The following is an 18,103-nucleotide window of genomic DNA, read 5'->3' as shown; positions in this document are numbered from 1 at the left end:
GCCAGCGGCCAACCCGCCCGTGTCGCCTTGGAGCCGGCGGGATGGTGCCCGGGCTGCGCCGCTACCGGCCTGAATGGCGGCCCCGCGGCCCCTCCGGGCAGGACTAACAGCGGAATTCACAGCTGCAGCCGCTCAGCCTCGGCCGCCGCCAGACACGCGAGTCCGAGTTCAAGCAACTTCAGAGCGGGACAATACAAAAAGTTTTCCTTTAATGCTCAGACTGAAAGCAGAGCAGGCCCAGGGCCGGTCCTGCGGACAGCGCGACACGTTGAAAACTGTACAAACCACACCAGCACACTTCACAAACGGGGACAAGTCACCAACACAGCAAGAGATGGGCGAAACCAGAAGAGTCCCCCAACACTATCCCCTGCCTCAGGGCAGGAAGGTGCAGACAGCAGCCAGACCCTCCCACAAGCCAGCTGCAGTCCTGTCGAGGCCACAAGGGAGTGCTAGGATGGCCCTTCACTGCTAAACACAAGCAGTTCTTAGCCACCCTTGCCTGTCTGCTACAGGGTAGGGAGCATGGCCTCCCACTGCCTCAGCCCCAGGCTGTGCCAACTGTACCCAGCTCAGAACACCCATCCTGCCCATTCCCAACCTACAGCTGCCGCTGGCCTGCACATCCCCTCAGCCATTCGGAGCAGATGACCCATCCCACCTGTCATGCCAGACCTTTGGTTTCACCCCTGCTCCTGCCTGGAGTCTCACTCACTTGTGCGGGGTCCAAGCTTGGTGACCCCTGGTTCCAGACAGTCATCCCCTGCTCATGGCTCATTGATCTCAGTCTGTGCCAGGGTGGACAGAAAGCCGCTCCTGCACTGGCTAAGGGCACTCCCAACCCCTGGGGGCTCTGCAGCTCTCTGTGGAGCACCTTTACTTACATGCATCGTAGCAGAGGGGCCTTCACAGACACAAGTGCAGCCCACCTGCCCAAACCTCCCCAAGGCCTGGACTGGCATGAACTAGCAGGCAGGCCAGTGATCTGAGCTCATGGGGAGCAGGCTGGGGAGCCAGGGAGAGAACTGCTGCAGCAGCCTGCATCCCTGTTACAGAGGGAAGGCAGGTGCTACTGGGCCAAGCTGTTGGCAAGCCCAGGAGAATGCTCCCAGCTGAGGGTCTGCGGGAAGAGGAGACTCCCAGACAGGTTGGGCTGACCTTGCCATGCCATTCACTAGCTACTTCTGTGGGCCTAGCCTGGATCCTGCTGTGCCAGAGCACGGGGCCTGGTCACACTGTGCATTTGCAAACTATGCCTGACACCTTTCGGGCAGGCTCCAACTCCCCAGCTCCCCTGCCTACCGCCCACAAGGCAACTCACATCAGAAAGGGGCACAGGCAGCTTCTACTCAACTGCATAACCACCACTGGCTTCCCTGGGCGCCCCAGCTACAGGGTGCACTGGCAGCTCCAAGGCCAGGTACACCATCCAGGGACGTATGCAGCAGCTGTGCTTCCCCGGCACAGAGGAAGGCCCAGCTGTGCAGGGCACACCTGGTTCTCCCCCTCACCCTGACACAAGAGGCCTTGGAGGCTTCATGGGCCCCAGGCATTCAAAAATCATGAGTCAGGCCCCAAAGCACAAGGGCATTTAACTCTGGTTGTGGACCTCTCAGCCACTCCCAGGGCTGGAAGGGGCTTGTCAGGAAAGCCAGGTCACACCTAAGCTAGGTCCAGGGCAGGAGCTTGTGCAGGGCAGAGCAGCTCCTCCCACGAGGGCTGGGTATCCAGAACCAGGACTTGTTGCAGCCACTAGTTGTAGGTGATCAGCAGCCAGAGTGTCGGCCCTGTACCAGCAGTGGGAAGAACACATGGCAGGTCAGCAGAGCTGGGGGCTACACTCTCAGGGGCAGATACACTTAGCTGTCAGCCTAGGTAAAGGGAGTGCAAGCTGCCTTCCCCACTGCAAAGGTGATGCCAGCAAATGCGCACCTTTGCTGCGGGCCCCCTGCACTCCCCGCTGAAAGCAGCACTAGGCTCCTGCCCAAAGGGTTCAGCTTGCTACAGGCCCCTGACAGGAAACAGAGCCATGGCCGTTCTAACCACCCCGGCAGCAAGGCCCCAGCGCTTGCTGCTACGCTGAGCTCCCAGCCCAAGGTCACACTGCAGCTGCGCCTCCAGCAGGACACAACCACTCCAACAGCAGCATTTGGATGGTGCCCTTTGTCCCAAGGCTCTCTGTGGGACTGGCCCTGGGCAGAGATTCTGGTACAGCCTGCTTCTCGGCACAGGCAGGGACAGAGCTCACAGCCCCAAGGCGGACTTCGTGCTCTGGGCTGGCAGGTACAAGGACTGCTCTTTCCCCTCCCTCCCGTGGAGGGTCGGAGTGCTCTAAAGGGTCATCAGCTGCACCAGGCTCAGCCGCACCAAAGGGCATGAAGGGAAGAAACGTCACGAAAGCCAGAGAGCTCGTGCTCGCGGGGAGAGAGAGGTGGCTACAAAAAGGGGATACAAGAGGGGGATGGCCCAAAAACAGGCAGGAATTTGTACACGGCGAGGGCAGCCAGGCCCAGTGCCCACTCAGCCGTCATTGGCCGCCACCAGCTGCCCCAGGCCCTCCCGGATGTACACTGACTGGATCTCCTTGGTCTTCAGACAGTAGTCACAGGCCCAGACGGCCGAGGCCTCGGTGGTGAGCAGCCCATAGGCATTCTCCGTCATGCCCGTGCACTCCCGGTGGAACCACTTCTGGCAGGAGGCCTCACACAGGATGGCATCCTGGTCGTCATTCACCTCGCTGCGGCAGGCCCCGCAGGGGTACACCAGGCCGGGCGGTGGCTGGTGCCCAGAGTTGCCAGGCGCTTTGGTGGAGGGCGGGAGGCTGTTGGCTTCAGGGGTGCTGCTGCTCTGGCCAGCACCGCTGGGGGTGAAGTTAGGCTGGGCCCCATTCACTGCAGCTGGTGAGCCCGAATGCGACTCCTGGCCAAAGGTGCTGGGAGGGGGGTTGAGGCTCTTCCCTCCATCATCTCCCCCAGCTGGAAAGCCAGGGTCAGCCCCAGGGAAGGGGCTGGTGTTGGGGGGTAGGTTCTGGCTGGGGCGCTGCATGGGAGACTGTCCAAAGAGGTTGGCAGGCTGACTGAATCTCTGTGACATGGGGGGACCAGCAGGAGGATTCAGAGGTGGCCCTGGGGCCATGTCTCCCCGGGGAGGCTGTCCCACGGTGGGGGAAACCATGGGCCCAAAGCCCCCAACTGGCCCCTGCATGAGCTGCCCTGCAGGGGGGCTGAAATTCTGTCCAAGAGGCTGGTTAAAGGGCTGGCTGGGGAAGCTCATGCCACCAGGCTGCACGTAGTTGGGGTTCTGCGGGGCTATGCTGAAGCCTGAGCCCATCTGGCTTGGGGCAAAGGGCGGGGGCTGCCTCCGCATGGCATGGGGCCCCCCTCCATAGCCTGGAGGCACCTGGGATGTCATGCCCCCCTGCATACGAAAGTTCCCAAAGGGCACAGGGTTGCTGAGGAATGGGGCTGATGAGGCCCCCACTTTAGGAGCCCCAAAGTCATCTTCAAAGGGGTTGGAAGCCACCAAGTGGTCAACCATTGGAGTCGGGGGTGGGGCGAACTCCGAAAGATGGGAATAGGCAGGACCCTGCAGGGGAAAGGCACAGAAGTTAGTCTGGGGCTTGCCCATGCAGCCAGCAGACATGCAGGGCTATGGCCTGCCATGAGCATAGGGCCCTCAGCTCCTACTGGTGCCAGGAAGCACCTGGGGAAGACATGCAGCAGCAGCAGCAGGGCCGAGCCCGCACATACCTCCACAACACCTGGCAAGAGAAAGCGTTGGAAGCAGCAGGAAGCTGCCGCAATGGAGACTCATGCTCCTGTAGGAGGGGGAAGGTGAACCCAGGCTCCAAACACCATCCACATCAAATGCACCCAAGACCCTGTGGTTCTTCACAGCCCACAGGAACAGCCAGCACTGGCTACTGCCAAGGACAGGCCCACACTGCTCCCTAATGGTGTGTGTGCGCATCCCTGCCCCTCTTCTGGCACTGCTGCAGGCCTGTCTTCTGTCTTCTAATTGTGCAAGCTGCAAGGTTGGGGTTCAGCCTGCTGGGGATGAGAATCCCAGAGGCCGTCTGTGCCACCAGAACCTTTTGGGCTTTTGTTCTCATGCTGGGCTGATGACCTGGCCCCCATCGTCCCACCACAGGGTCCATGCCATGCCCCTACCTGTGTGTTGGATTTGCGCCGCTTCTTTTCAGGGCTCTTCATTTGCAGTCCTGTGACGGAAAGCACCAGCAAGGTCAGTAAGTGCAGGCAGTCCTGGCACAGCCTGAAGACAGCCGACTCAACCCCCAATATACACAGAGTGGGAAAATAAAGACCACCATCTCCCACACCCAGCGCTGTGCTGGGTTCTGTCTCAGGCTAGCCCTGCACAAAGAAAAGCCACCCCCACCCTCTTTTCTCACAGCCCATCTGCTCCATCTGGGCAGGGCCCAGGTAGCATTTCCTGCCTACTAACGATGAAACAGGAAAGGTTTACGGCCTGATGAAGCCACTGCTAACTCTCACCCCCGGAGAGCAGGAGCAGCTCACAGCCCCCCTCTGAGTGAGCTCTGGCTGCCAAGAAAGCAGAACAGCAGCAGAGCTGATACAGCCAGAGACCTCCAGCCCATCTTTCCAAGCGCCCTGGGTCTCTGCTGCACACAGCGGGGCTGGCAGCCGGGTCCAGCTCCCCAAAGTGCTCTGTCCCCTTCCTCCGCACGGGCCGGGCTCCGTGTTCCACGCCGCCCTTGCTGGCCCAGGCTCAGCCCGGGTGGATGGGCGCTGCACCTGGCAGGCCTTAGGCGGGCTCTGCGCTCCAGCCCCCGCCAGCTGTGCTTGGCCCGTCCGGGGAAAGGGGGGGCTCACAGCTCAGCCGGGGGTCAGCCCCATTTCCTCCCCTACCCGCAGTCACGCCGCGCGGCTGACCCCGGCGGAGCTGGAGGGACCCGCGGCTCTGGGCGCGGGGTGGCAGGCGGGCAGCGAAGGGAGCCGAGCCCGGCCCGGCCCGCACCGGCCCGCACTGTCCCCGAGGCAACGCCGGGACAGCCCCGCCCCCACCCCCGCCTCACCTGCCTTCCCCTGCTTCCTGCCGGGCCCGCCGGGGGGGGCGCCGCCCGGCGGGTTGGGGGGCCCCGGGGGGGGCGGCGGGGCCGGGACTCCTCCCTCCAGCTTCTCGGGGTGCGGAGCCGCCATGGGGCCCGGGGCTCAGCGCCGGGGGGGGCCGGGCTGTACCATGGCCCCGGGCGGGGGTGTCCGCGCTGCGGCTCCAGCTGCTCTCGGGGGCCGCCGCGCCGGAAGCGGAAACTCTCGGAGCCCTACCACTGCGGGGGGCGGCCGGAAACGGCGGCACAAACCATTGCTCACGGGGGCGTGGGGGGCAGCACCAGCGTTGGCTGTGCACTGGGAGGGGAGAACGAGGCGGGACGAACCATTCCACATGCGAAGGGGACGCTTCCTCCGGTTCTCGGGATTAGACTATTCTGCAGGGGAGGAGGTAAGCGGAACAGACCATTGCACAGGAGTAGGCCACAAGCGAGGGGGGCTTGAGGGAGCCGGAACAGACCATTGCAGCTCAGGGGGGTTGGGCTCCTCCGTTGTACTCATGCCGGCGGGTCCCATGGCATGGGGCTCCAGGACGGGAACCAGGCTCCTGAGCCCTGCTCGTGGGGCACCCAAGCCAGGCCCCACCCAGGGGTGCAGGGCGCCATGGAGCATGGCCCTCCTCCAGAGACACTCCCCGGAGCCAGGCCGGGCGGCTGGCTGCACAGTGCACATGCGAGACAGGGCTAGGGCAACACTCTGCTGCCCTCCCATGGCTGGGTGGTACCTGGGGGGCAGCTGCCCAGGCGCCGTGGGGGAGAGTGCAGGGGGCTGCCACCACCCACTGTGAAGCTCACAGACCCCTCAGTCAAGCACCCAGCCTGGATACCTGGGCAAGGAGAAGTTGTGGCTGGTGGCCCCAACAGCAGCATGGACCTTCCTGCAAAGGTCCCTCCCCACCCCCTCCGCTGAGAAGCCATTCACAGCCACTTGTTAAAGAAATACTAATTTTAATAATAACCATCCGATTCCTTTGGTATAATCAAGACCCGGTAACAAATCAAGCCCCTCTAAAGGAGAGAGAAGGAGAAAGCAAACCCCTCCCTCGCTCAGCCCAGGCTGACCCCTTGGGGGGAGCACAAGCCCAGGCTGGGAGGAGAAGTGACAAGAGAGTTACACTTTGGCTTCGGAGTATAATAATGTGCATGCAACACTGTGCTCTCCCCACTCCAGAGCCAGGGTGGGAAGCCAGCTCCACGCCCTGCTGACAGAGGGCTCTCCAGCTTCCTGCGCCCGTCTTGTTTCCTTCGGCTGTGCAGCTGGCCCTGGGAGACTGGGGAACTGGTTGTGTCTCAATCTGCCCCAGGGGCAGCAGGGCATTAGTGTATAGCACTGACTCCCCCCAAAGGCAGGGGGAGCCATGAGGCTCTTGGCCTCCTAGGGGGAGCCACATTTACCCCACCTAATTGCCATCCATGCCCCCGCCAGACAGGCTGGGAGTTCCCGTTCAGGATGAGAAGTGGGATGGAGCAGCCCACTGCAGAAGGGCAGCATAGGAGTAATGGCCAGTGCAGAGGACGAGGCCACCTGAGCCCTGCTTCCAGCCATCAAGACACTGGGAGAGGCACAGACCTCACTGTGGCCTCTGGGAGACTTGGAAGCTTGCATGAGGCCTGGGGCTGTGTTCCCAGCACTCCCCATTGCAGGGCCGGGCTGACATCCTGCCCCAGCCCACCAAGGGACCGGCTCTTGCCTCAGGGCCAGCTGCTTTGCATAAGTATCTGGGACCTGCGGAGGGTCAAGGCACAGAATTAATATGTAAAGTGATTGTGTACATTCGGTGTGTGGTTGGCCCAGCCTTGTGCTTCAGGGAACCAAGCGCCAGGGTCACGTGACGAGGGGAGGTGGCCCTCCCCTGTTCTCACCCTTTCCAGCAGGACCCCTGGCGCTGCCCTGTGGGGCGGAGTGGAGATGGCTCTCCAAAGGAGTCATGCAGGCAATGCCACCCATGGGTGCTGGTCCTGAGGGACTGCAGGGGGACAGGAGGGGTGAGACTCCAGCCCCTCCCTGCTGAGGGTGAACTGCCCTTTGAGGGAGAGTGGGGCTGAAGAGCAACCCACAACCTCCAAGCAGGCAGGCCTTGAGCTGACAGGATTGAAGCCTCTGCTTCCTAGGGGCTCAGCAGTCACTCAGAGGTTGGGGCAGAGCAGGGGTCAGGCTCCCACTCACTCGGCCCAGAGGTGGGAGAGGGAGGGAGGGTCTCCCTGGCTGAGTGAGAACAACCATGTGTGGCTGCAATTTGTCTCCAAGCAGTGCCCACAGCTGCCCATGGGGCTGGGTCCAGTGCAGCTCCCATGGGCAGCAACAGGCCTCTCCTTCCCTTCCAGAGACGCCGCTGTCCCCCAGTGCCCGGCCCCAGCTCCCTCCCTGCTGCACTGTCTCTGGGGGCTGGCATGAGCCAGGCAGAGTCCAAGAGTCCTGCTAGCAGAGAGGGGCTGAGGAGGCCAGAGTGGGAAGCACCCGGGGGCTCCAGCAAGGCCCCTGCACACCTCACAGTCTCCTCTCCACGGGCTGCTGCAGGCACAGCTCACTGCCCGCCGAGATGATGGGCAGGTGATTGTCCATGTGGTAGCTGATCAGATGACTGACGCTCTCAAAGCGATGATCCTTCGTCCGCACCTGCAGGGGCCGGAAACGGGGCTCAGAGGGTGGCTGGGAAGTGGGAGGAGCCAGGAGGCAGCCCCCCCTGCTGTCTGAGTCGGGGCGCCCTCTTGTGACCAGGAGAAGTGGCAGCACGGACAAGTGTCTCCCCCTTCTGTGGGGCGAGGGTGCCTAAGAGCCCAGGGAGCTAAGCTGGAGCTAAGGCTGGAGAGAGCCAGGGCTCCTGTCTGATGCCACACAGAATGCAGGAGCCCAAAGGAGGCAGGAATACAGGGCTCAGGCACCCCAGGAGGCTTGCAGCAGAGCTCTGGGGCTTTGCTCTGAGCTCCAAGCCTGGGGGACTGGGGCAGGGGACCCCCATGACCCCAGGCCAACTCACCACTCCCTCGGGGTCAACCAGCAGCAGGTGCTTGGGCTGCCCGCCCTGCAGCCCCGTCAGCACATACTGGCCCGGCGTGGTGGTGCTCTCGCGCACCAGGAAGTCCCCGTTCACTTTCAGCAGCTTCTCCGCCTCTTTGCGGTTCATCTTTCCGTGGTACCAGGGCTCCCGCCGCAGCTGCTCCTCCATGCAGGCCAGCAGCTGGGCTGGTGGCAGCCCCGCGGGCGCCAGGGGTGGGACGCGCAGGGCATCCTCAAAGGGCTCTGTGGAGAGAGAGGAGCATGGTCTGGCCTGGGGATGGACATTGAGCTCTCCCCACCTGTGCTCTAGGTCTCTTGCTGGTTGGACAGAGGCCAGCCAGGCCCAGTGCCCAGGTGGAGCCAGCCAATGCCAGCTCAGAGCGCCAAGTGGACGGGACACCCCTACTCACTCATGTCGAAGATGTCTCGCTGGGTACTGCCGTTGGCCGTGGCCGGGTTGCTGGTGGCACAGGCTTGGCGCACTCGGTCCAGGTTCTGCACGTTGACGTAGGACGGGTCATCAAACAGGTCAGTGCGGGGGGCTGGACCAGCGCCAGGGGTGTATTTATCCCTTACTGCAGAAGAGAGGGCTACAGTTAGCAGGGCCGGCCTGCCCAAGCGCCAGGCCTCCTCTGCCCCAGCCACAGGGCCCAACCCCCCACAGGCTGGGGCTACCCAGGGAACACGGGCAGAGACCCAGCTGGGATCCCCACGGCCTGCACAGCCAGAGATGAAACAGACAGGAAGCCCCAGGACATTGGGCTCCCTGTTCTGGCTTGCACAGGGCACTAAGACTGGCACCACAGGAGATGCTCAGACCCTCAGTGACTTTGCCATCCAAGGTCAGCCTGGCCCACAGCAGAGGGCAGTGCTGCATGGAGCAGGGACACAGGAAGCACCCGGCCGTGCCAGGCGGCCCCCGGCAGGCGGGAGAGGGAACCCTGGCGCAGCTGCTTGCGATGCAGTACCTTGGGCAGGAGGGTGCTGCTTCCGGGGCTCATGCTCCCCGCTGGACATCTGGCCCACAGGCTGTCGGAGGAAGAGATGGGGTGAGTGGCCCAGGCTCAGACTGCTCTGCTCCCCCTGCCCGCAACTCCCAGCTCCCTGGCCAGAGACCTGCAGTGGCCTCCGGTCTGACCGTCTGATGCCCTCTCCCTCTGTGACTGAGCCCAGGGCACCTGTGGGGCGGGCTGGGCTGTAGATGCCCCCAGTGCATGGACATACCCTGTCAGGTCTCACCCTGGGAGCCAATCGGGCAAGGCAGGCCATGTGTCAGGTGGCCCCAGCTTAGTCCTGAGTCATTTCCCCTCTGGCTGGGCACAGAACGCGGAGGAGGCAATCCCCACCCAGCGGCTTACCAGCGTGGCTCCAAGGTGATTGGGTGTTGGTGCTGCACTGGCACCGTCCCGGAGGCGCACGTCCACCACACCCCCAAGGGGCGGCTCCTTGCCGGGGAAGTCGTTGTAGTACTGGTGGTCCTGGGGCTCTTCCTCCTCCTCATCCCAGGCTGAGCCATCAAAGCCAGCCATCCTGCAGGGTGGGCAGCGCTGGCTGAGTGGTCCCAGCCCCCAGCACTGGGACCCCCCCATCCTGGGCACCGCTGTTCCCTGCCTTGGGCCCAGTGGCCCCTGGCCCGGGCCAGGCAGCCAGCAAGCACCCACAGCTCCCCCCGCCCTGCAGCCCCATACCTGTCATGGGGAGTTACGAGCTTCGGGGGGTTTTTCAGGTACTGCTTGAAGCGCAGCTCGAAGGCCTGTCCGATGGTGCTGATCACGTCCTGGGCCAGGCCCTCAGGGCACTCCAGGATATGGCAGGCTGGGAAGGACCAAAAGCCGGGCTCAGATGGGGGCACCCTGCCCAAGCCCCTCAGCAAAGTGCAGACAGCCGGGGCTCTGCCAGGACTGCCCAGGTGGGACGAGACCACAGGGGTAACATAGGGACACAGCAGGTGGCCGGCAGCAGAGGGGTGAATAGCTGCTCCAGCCAGCTGGAGTCACTCACCTCTCTGATTGACGGGGTCTTTGGCAACGTAGGCAACGTACTCTGCAGTGTCCTGCAGGCGAGACAGAGGGTGAGGGAGCAGCGGCGCCTGGAGCTGAGGGTCACCACCCCACCCACACCCCACAGCCTAGTGCTGAGCGGACCCAAGACAGCCAGGCATGAAGCAGGGTGAGGGGACTAAGTGGGGTCTCCCAGGATGCCAGTCACTCCTGCCCCTGGAAGGACTGGGGGCACTAACACATGGTGCTTGGGTCAGAACAGCCGGGCCATGGGTAACGCTTGCCCCAAGGGGGCCCCGCAGTCAGTCGGGGTAACTGAGGACGAATGCCCAAGGCCCAGCTGCACTCACCGGATCCCCTCCTGAGGCAAAAGAGATGGACTGCATGTGGTGGTTGGCAATGATCTGCAGGAAGGAGAGTGGTTGGTTAGACACAGCCCCTCTGCCCAGCCAGGGAGGCCTGCGTGGAGGGATTGGATCACTCAGCCCTGGGATCCTGCCAGGGTGGCAGCTGTGGACCAGCCCTGCAAAGCCAGTACTCTGGCATCCTGGACTGGGATCAGACCAGTGACCCTCCACGGTGGCCCAGCACCCAGGCAGACAGGCTCTGGGGACAGGGACGGGGGAGCACTAAGGGCTGGAGGGATCTGCAGCTTGCTGGGATGCAGGCTGGCCGCCCGCTCTCACCTGTTTGCAGTCAGAGGCCAGGAGGTTGAGGCTGCTGGTGGAGATGGTGAGGGTGATGGGCAGCCCAGCAAACTTCAGGTTGCTCTTGCCCAGGATGGAGTTGAGGGAGCGGCTGCAGGGCTGTGAGAGTACAAGCACTGTCTGCAACCACCTGGGCTCAGCACGGTGCCAAAGCAGGGACCACCCCCAAACCCTGGGAGGGTGCGCGACACTACAGAGCACGCCAGGAGTGGCCTGGTTGGCCCTGAGCCAGGCGGGAGCAGACCTAGCTGCAGGCTGCCACGCCAGTTCCCTCACAGCCCAGCTGGGACAGACCCCCCCTTCACCTTCCAGGAATGGCCCCCGCCTGCTCCAGGCTCAGCTCTTGATCTACCGCATCCATTAACCAAAGGCAGGGCACGTGTCCTGAGCAGGAGCAGCCAGCCTCACGCCTCCATTAGCTAGCGCCAGACAGGCACGCTAGCAATCAGCTCCCCTCAGGGGGCCGTACCCAGCCCAGCATGGCTGGCGGCCCACCGCAAGGGGTGGCCCCAGGGGCTTACCAGCAGGGGGCGTGCATGTGCCTCCCGCCCACCTCTGCAAACACAAGAGATTCCCAGCCCCCACTGCGACCCCCCTCCCTGAGCCTCCTGCCAGACACCAGCGCTGCCTAGCTCCGTAAGGCCAGCTGGGCGCAGGGCCTGGCTCGTCCCACCTCCCTAGGCAAGTGCATGGGAGGTGGAGGGGCCGGAGTCCCTGTACCTCACCCATGCCCCCCGCCCCAAGGAGGAAGCCTCAGTGCTGCCCAGACTGGGCCCCCACTCCAGCCACTGGAGAAGACCGTCTGTACCCAACGCCCCGCCTGCCCCAGCCATCCCTGGCCTGGCCTTACTTTCCTCCTCCGAACGGCTCCTTTGGCACCGGGCACTGCCTCACACACCAGGCTGATCGCCTCCCTGCAGGGCCCAGAGAGCAGAATCAGGGCAGCCCCAGAGAGCAGCCAGGCCTTAGCCTCACCCCACCCCTGGGGATCCTTCCCCGAGGGCTTGCTGACACACAGACCCCTGAGTGCAGGGAGGGCAGATCTACACACACTCGGGCGAGCAAAACTACACAGAGAGGGCCCCGAACCCAGGACTCAGAAGTGGCTCTGTGTGGTCATCCATGCTGGCCCCGCAAGGGGCTGTAGTTGTTCATACACACAAGTCTTGGGGAAATGGTCCGGGGGGGGGCTTCGAAAGTCCCCAAACCATCCTCCCCTCACTGCACATGGACCCCAACCAGGGGCAGGGCCAGGCTCAAATGCACTGTGTGATGGAGTGGGGGATACCTGTGTGTGTGTGTGAGGGGCTCACAGAGGGTGTGGGGCTCCTGCTGAGGGTAACCCTGACAACCAGGTAACACCTTTGTACTGCAGACAAAGGAGGAGGTGGAGCCTGAGGGGTTTGAATTGGAACTGGGAGTTGGAAGCAGTTAGTCTGGGCTGAGGGAGAGAGAGACCAAGGAGGGGGCAAGGCCCCGGCTCTGGGGGCCCCTCGGGGCCTCCTCTCCCCAGCATGGATTGGACTGGCTGTCTCTGCCTGCTGCACTGACTCCTCTGTACGATGCTGTGTCCTGTCGGCTAATAAACCCGCTGTTCTCCTGCTGAGTGAGAGACTCTCCTGCCTGCGGACAGGGTGCAGAGCTTGGGGGACCCCAGAACCCCATCACACTGGTGTCAGAAGTGGGATGTTCTGCACCCCGAGGATGGAGCATCCAGTAGTAAGTGACGGGCGCCACAGAAGAAGAAGAGGGGCCTGCGAGACCCTGGTGTGCTGACGGGCAGTGAGGTGCAGCTCCCCAAGGCGGAGGGGCCTGCGGCCGAACCCAAGCAACTGCGGTCGTGGTCCTCGAGAGGGGGTGTCACACCCGAGGAGGGGTTACTCCTGGGAATCTGTTGGAGTCGGTCCCAGAAGGTGGAGGGGCCGAGAGCCCAACCCCCAGGAACAAGTGACCCCTGAGGAGGCTGACGCTGAATGAGTTCTTCCCAAGACAGTGTGCTCATGGTCCCTGAGAGCGGGTGTCACACTGAAGAAGGGGTTCTGCTGGGAGTCTGTTGGAGTCGGTCCCAGAGGGCGGAGGGGCCTACGGCCTAACCCTGGGCAGCTTGTGACCCGCAAGGAGCCTGGCACACTGAAGGGATTCTTCCAGGAATCGTGGGGTGCAGAGGGCATCAGCCTGAGAGCCTGCAACCACACTGAGCAACTCCGCTGTGAAGTGGCAGCACCTGGAAACTGAATCGAGATTAAAGAAGCTGGACAAGACAGCGTGGATGTGCAGTGGCAGAGCTGAGGGTTAAGGAAAATCCTGCAGAGGTGAGCCCGGATTGGGGCAGGGAACCCTGGACTGCCTGGAGCTCTGAACTGAGTGGGCTGCCGCAGCTCAAGGAGGGAAGGAGCGATTCCAACCCATCATCTACTAGTGGCCAAGACAGACCTGCAAAGAGTTTTCCAGGCCTGGGCGGAGGAAGGTGCCTGTGTGTCTGTGCAGGAAAGCAGCTTGTCCACTGGGAATGGCAAGTTGTCTGTGAGAGAAGCTGCTCCACCTTCTGTGTGTGTGTGGAGACCAGCCGGGGGGCTGGGACAAAGGAGAGAGTGTCTCCCATTGTCTGTCTGTGTTGAACAGCAGCAGCAGCCTGGGGAGAGAGCAGAGCCTGCGTTTGGAAAAGGTGCCAATGAGGAAACTAGCCCATTGTCTGAGGAAGACTTCCCCAGCCTAGGGTGGCTGGAGAAGGATCCACCAGAAAAGAGCATTCCAGGTGTGTCTCTGAATCCAGCCATGGGGGCTGGAGCAGAGGGAATGGCTCTGGGATGGGCAGTGGTATCCCTGCTAAGGACACTGGTCCTTGGTGCAAGAAAAGTGCTTCTGCTTCTGGGGAAGTGAATCCTTTGCCTGAGCCTGTGGGGGCTCGAGATGGAGCCAAGATCCCAGAGCTGGATCTGAGGGCAGCTGAAGCCCAGATGGGAAGTGGGCCTACCTCTGTCTCTCTCAGGGGGGATGATGCTTTAACTTGGTCTAATCCAGTTAGGATCATCAGGGAATCCCAGAGACCAGACGATTCTGGTACTTGTTCTTTGCCTGATGCTGAGGTGTTACTGGGAGGGGGTGAGAGGACTCTGTCCTACCAGAGTCATCCTCTCGCCAGGACACAAGAACAGACGGGCAATGGAGTTACGCTGACTGATGAAGATAAAGGAGCTGGTAGCAGAAGGGAGGAAAGGGATCCTAAACTTCTGTCCGGTGGTACTGGCTGTCTGCCTGGAGGGGGATTACGTGGGAATCTGCCTGATGGGCCAGAAGTGATCCTGGGTGTAGGTGAAACCCAGGAGCTGGTTGTGGCTCAAGGGAGCAGTGCCCCCATGGAGGCAGACAGGGGTGAGTTATTGTTTGGGGAAGCTCTTAAGGAAGAGAATTTCCCTGAAACTTTTCCTGACCCGTCTGTGGGGACTGCAGAAAATGGGAGTGAGGTGAAGGAGAGTGAACAGGAAAGGTGCATGTCTGTAAGAGCCAGAGCAGCCCTTTGCCTGGGGAGAAGTTTGTTTCAGCTCCTGATGGCCAGGACCTGCCTGAGTGTGAAACCACTGGCTGTGCTCTGCAAGGGTCCAAAGCAGGCAGGGTAAAAGTTTCTCAGGAATTGGAAGTTGATGCAAGTAAAGTGAAAACTATCAGGGAGTGTGAGCAGCCCTGTGAGAACCAAGTAAAACAGCTGCACAGTCAGTCTCTGTAGGATGCAGGAGAGGGCCAGCAATTCCCCATCTCCAGATGGTGGAAACACTTATATTCTTATACTGGACTCCACTTCTGATTCCATGGGGAGGCAGTCGTTGGAGGGGGAAGGATAAAGGAGCTGTGGTCCTGGTGGGCCAGTAAGGGATAAACAGGGATTCCTCCATGTGGATTCTGCGTCTGGGACTCACAAAACAACTCTCAAAAAGCAGTTTGGTTTGCAAATTTCCAGGCTGGCTGGGAGGGGGCCATCTCCCTGAGATCATCAATGGCCCAGCTCTTGTTAGAAGGGAGGGCACAGCCAGAGAGATCAAATTTCCACCCCAGGGGGCAAGAGAGAAGATTAGAACTTGATGGTGCTAAGAAAGGCCTCAGCCATTTATCCCCAAAATACCAGATTTTCAAGGATGGTGCACAAAAGTTGTGGTCTACCAAAGAGCAACGTAAACGTGCAGTTGCAATGGGGTTGTTCTGTTACTCACGCTGACTGCTGTAACCAAGGGGTGCTGCTACCAAAAGCTGTAGAATTGTACCATGTACTGAATGTTTGGAAAGAGCCATGTGACATGATGACATTGATGTAGAAGCATGAGTTGTATGTTGAAGGAATCTGTACTCTGATATGTTACCATTGTTCCCTGTAACTAGTCTTGCAACCTCTGACATGAGAAGGAACATTCCAAACCTATTGTGTGGCATGGAAGGGGAAACTGAGGCACACAGCCATTGTGGTGGTCTGGCTAAATGCCAAGGGTGGAAGCATTTGTACCTTTTTTTACTGGACTGTAACTGAATTCCAGACATTGGCCGGAGCAGCTGTATGGACTGGTGGTCAGATGGGGCAGGACCCAGACCACAAAAGACCTGTTTGATCTGTTGGTGCTGCAGCATCTGTATGGGCCCTGCCCACCTGACTTGAGAACGTGGCTGACGGACCGGGGCCGAAGCAGGGAGACCGACCAACCCAAGGGAACTAAAGGGACTTGCCCGGCTGCATCACATGAAAAGGGCCAAGACCAAGCTCCTGACTTGGAACCTCCCCCAGCAGTACTATGACGTGGAGGTGGTGCACATCGAGGGGAGAACAGAGGGTACAGCCAATGCCCTGTCACAAGGGGAGAGCCCCGAACTTCCCCAGGTCACTGGCTGAGTGACCCCGCTCAGTTCGGTCTGGAAGGGGGGAGAGATGTGATGGAGTGGGGGATACCCGTGTGTGTGTGTGAGGGGCTCACAGAGGATGTGGGGCTCCTGCTGAGGGTAACCCTGACAACCAGGTAACACCTTTGTACTGCAGACAAAGGAGGAGGTGGAGCCTGAGGGGTCTGAATTGGAACTGGGAGTTGGAAGCAGTTAGTCTGGGCTGAGGGAAAGAGAGACCAAGGAGGGGGCAAGGCCCCGGCTCTGGGGGTCCCTCGGGGCCTCCTCTCCCCAGCATGGATTGGACTGGCTGTCTCTGCCTGCTGCACTGACTCCTCTGTACGATGCTGTGTCCTGTCAGCTAATAAACCCGCTGTTCTCCTGCTGAGTGAGAGACTCTCCTGCCTGCGGACAGGGTGCAGAGCTTGGGGGACCCCAGAACCCCATCACACACTGGTCTCCCTGACTCCTCCCTGGGAGTTGTCACTCAGACATGAGCAAAGCTGGCACCTTTGCTATCTCCCCAGCAGCTGCCACCCATCAGCATTAGTGTGGAGTGAGGGCACCGAAGGGTTAGGCTCCTGCTCTGCTCCCCCGAGCTCGGCTCAGCCACACAAAGCAGCGTGTATGTGTGGTGCACATCCTTGTGCGAGGCCGGTCTGCTTGTGCCCAGTTATTGCATCACACCTCCTTGCAGCAGCCAAGTGCTGGTGGGGGCTCACCTGGTGACCTGAGTCCTGGTGTTGAAATCCAGCGCCCGCATGGACTGGAGCACTTCCACGCAGCCCATGTACTGAGAGAGAGAAGAAGCAGCTCGCATCAGTGGGCAGGCAGGGGTCACGCTCCTGCCAAGCCCACGGCTGCCCTGCTGGCTGGCTGCTCCCCAGCACCGGCTCTGCGCTCGGGGCCTGCTGCACACTCCCTATCTCCCCAGCCCTGTAGGTGGAGCTGCAGGGGTGGAACCAGGGCAGTGGCTGGGCACCAGCTGGCCTTGCCCAACGCCATGGCAGAGATATCAGTGGTGAAGAACCCCCCAGTATTTCTTCCAGGGAAGGACAGGGCTGGTCGCCAGCTCTGGGGCACCATCCCAGGGACGCCAACTTAATCCAGGCACCTCCCAGCAAAACTGAGGTGCCAAACGCAGCCGGGCGGCTCAGTCATCACGCGTGACCCTCCCCTACTTCTGGGCAGCTCTGCCACTGCTCGTGCCCCAGCTGCCTACTCCTAGGCAGACCCTGGACCTACCTCCCCCTTGCCCCTCTCACCAGCCTCGACCTGCGCATCGCAGGGAGCTAGTAGGGTGATGTTTGCTCCTTGGCCCCAGCTGGGCTGGGCGCTCAGGCAGACAGTCATTCTCACTTCTGGTTTCTAGGAGCAAAGCTTCTCTAGCCAGTGACCCTCCCATCTGTGGCCTTGATGCGGGGGGCGGGGGGGGTGTGCTTCTCTGAAGAGCTAAATCCAGGCTTTCCTGTTGCTTCCCTTCCTGCAGGCATGGGGGTGAAGTGTTCCGGGGGGGAGGCGCCTCAGCAAGCTGGAACCTTCTGTTTAATCTTGGCTCAGGTCACAAGACACAAGGTGGCTGCTCTCAGCCTGGCACACTGTCACAGGGCAGGCAGGGCATGGGAAGCTGAGTCCTGTCCCCCACCCTCCCCCAGCCCCTCTTGAATGTCCCCGAGAGACCCTCACCCTGTCAAGGGAACCAGCCCAAGGCAGCACTGCAAGGCATGAGGCAAGCAGGCAAGGGCAACTGGGGCTGGTACGCAGGGTAGTGCCTGGTGCTGCCGTGCCATGCACAGGGCTCTGCAAATGGGCCCCAGCCACCACCCCATGGGCCAGACAGCACCAAGACTGAGGGTGTGTCGGAGCAGAGTACTGAGTCCCCGGCTCTAAGCACATGCCCTGGCATGGCCAGGAAGTCCTCTGCAGCATGGCAGCGATACGCCAGTGCAGGGGCCAGCATTCCCTCAGCCTGGCAGGGTCTAGGCAGCAGTGCCCGTGGACCGGCTCCAGCTATGGCTCGGTGTGCCCAGCAACTCCTGTGCCTAGGTACATGGGGGTCAGAGCAGCCCAGTGCATGGTGCTGCCCGCACAGACTTTGATCCCAGCATACAACGTGACACCTCCATGAGAGTAGCCGGCAGCAGGGCACGCGGGGAGCTGCTCTCCGCTGGCTGGGGAGATGGGACAGCTCGGATGAAGCCCCCCATGGCCAAAGCCAATGTTCATTGGGCAGAGGGCAGGCACCCCTGGCACTGTGGAAGGGACCCCCGGCAGGGAGCAGGCTCTGGCCACCTGCACTGCCTCAGGACATGGGCAGAGAGCCTCCAGGCCCTGCCCGTCCTGCTGCCCCGCTCTGCACGCAGGGCTCTGGCAACCGCCTCCCACCTGCAACCCTTGGGGGGCAGTGGCAGAGGCGCTGGAAATGACAGGGCACCCGCGCCACAAAGGG

The 18,103-nt window shown here is 61.7% G+C and overlaps 2 protein-coding genes across 7 annotated transcripts in view; both read right to left on the bottom strand.

Annotated features, from left to right (window-relative positions):
• Positions 1–190: 190 nt before the first annotated feature.
• PYGO2 (pygopus family PHD finger 2) lies at positions 191–5,400 on the bottom strand. The gene is made up of 3 exons (XM_074981288.1): positions 5,057–5,400; positions 4,170–4,219; positions 191–3,585 (listed from the first exon to the last, which is right to left on the bottom strand). Exons 1-3 carry the CDS (start codon positions 5,178–5,180, stop codon positions 2,521–2,523), a joined length of 1,239 nt encoding a protein of 412 aa, XP_074837389.1. The 5' UTR covers positions 5,181–5,400; the 3' UTR covers positions 191–2,520.
• Positions 5,401–6,017: 617 nt separating this feature from the next.
• The window catches only part of SHC1 (SHC adaptor protein 1), a 33,078-nt gene continuing 20,992 nt past the window's right edge, over positions 6,018–18,103 (bottom strand). For 4 of the 6 annotated variants that reach the window (XM_074981285.1, XM_074981284.1, XM_074981282.1 and 1 more), the window contains 11 exons: positions 16,377–16,447; positions 11,645–11,708; positions 10,774–10,893; positions 10,438–10,491; positions 10,089–10,140; positions 9,776–9,902; positions 9,446–9,617; positions 9,056–9,116; positions 8,498–8,662; positions 8,068–8,330; positions 6,018–7,706 (listed from right to left, as the gene is read on the bottom strand). In XM_074981285.1, coding sequence (XP_074837386.1) covers positions 7,578–7,706; positions 8,068–8,330; positions 8,498–8,662; positions 9,056–9,116; positions 9,446–9,617; positions 9,776–9,902; positions 10,089–10,140; positions 10,438–10,491; positions 10,774–10,893; positions 11,645–11,708; positions 16,377–16,447 — 1,278 coding nt within the window. In that variant the 3' untranslated portion in view covers positions 6,018–7,577. The remainder of the gene's footprint in view (positions 7,707–8,067; positions 8,331–8,497; positions 8,663–9,055; positions 9,117–9,445; positions 9,618–9,775; positions 9,903–10,088; positions 10,141–10,437; positions 10,492–10,773; positions 10,894–11,644; positions 11,709–16,376; positions 16,448–18,103) is intronic. The other 2 variants (XM_074981283.1, XM_074981287.1) reach the window with 2 other exon arrangements.

The sequence above is a fragment of the Carettochelys insculpta genome, chromosome 30, assembly GCF_033958435.1.
Source record: "Carettochelys insculpta isolate YL-2023 chromosome 30, ASM3395843v1, whole genome shotgun sequence".
Classification (NCBI taxonomy): Eukaryota; Metazoa; Chordata; order Testudines; family Carettochelyidae; genus Carettochelys; species Carettochelys insculpta.
The sequence above is the reverse complement of the archived record's forward strand: the minus strand, read 5'-3'. Positions and strand labels throughout refer to the sequence as shown.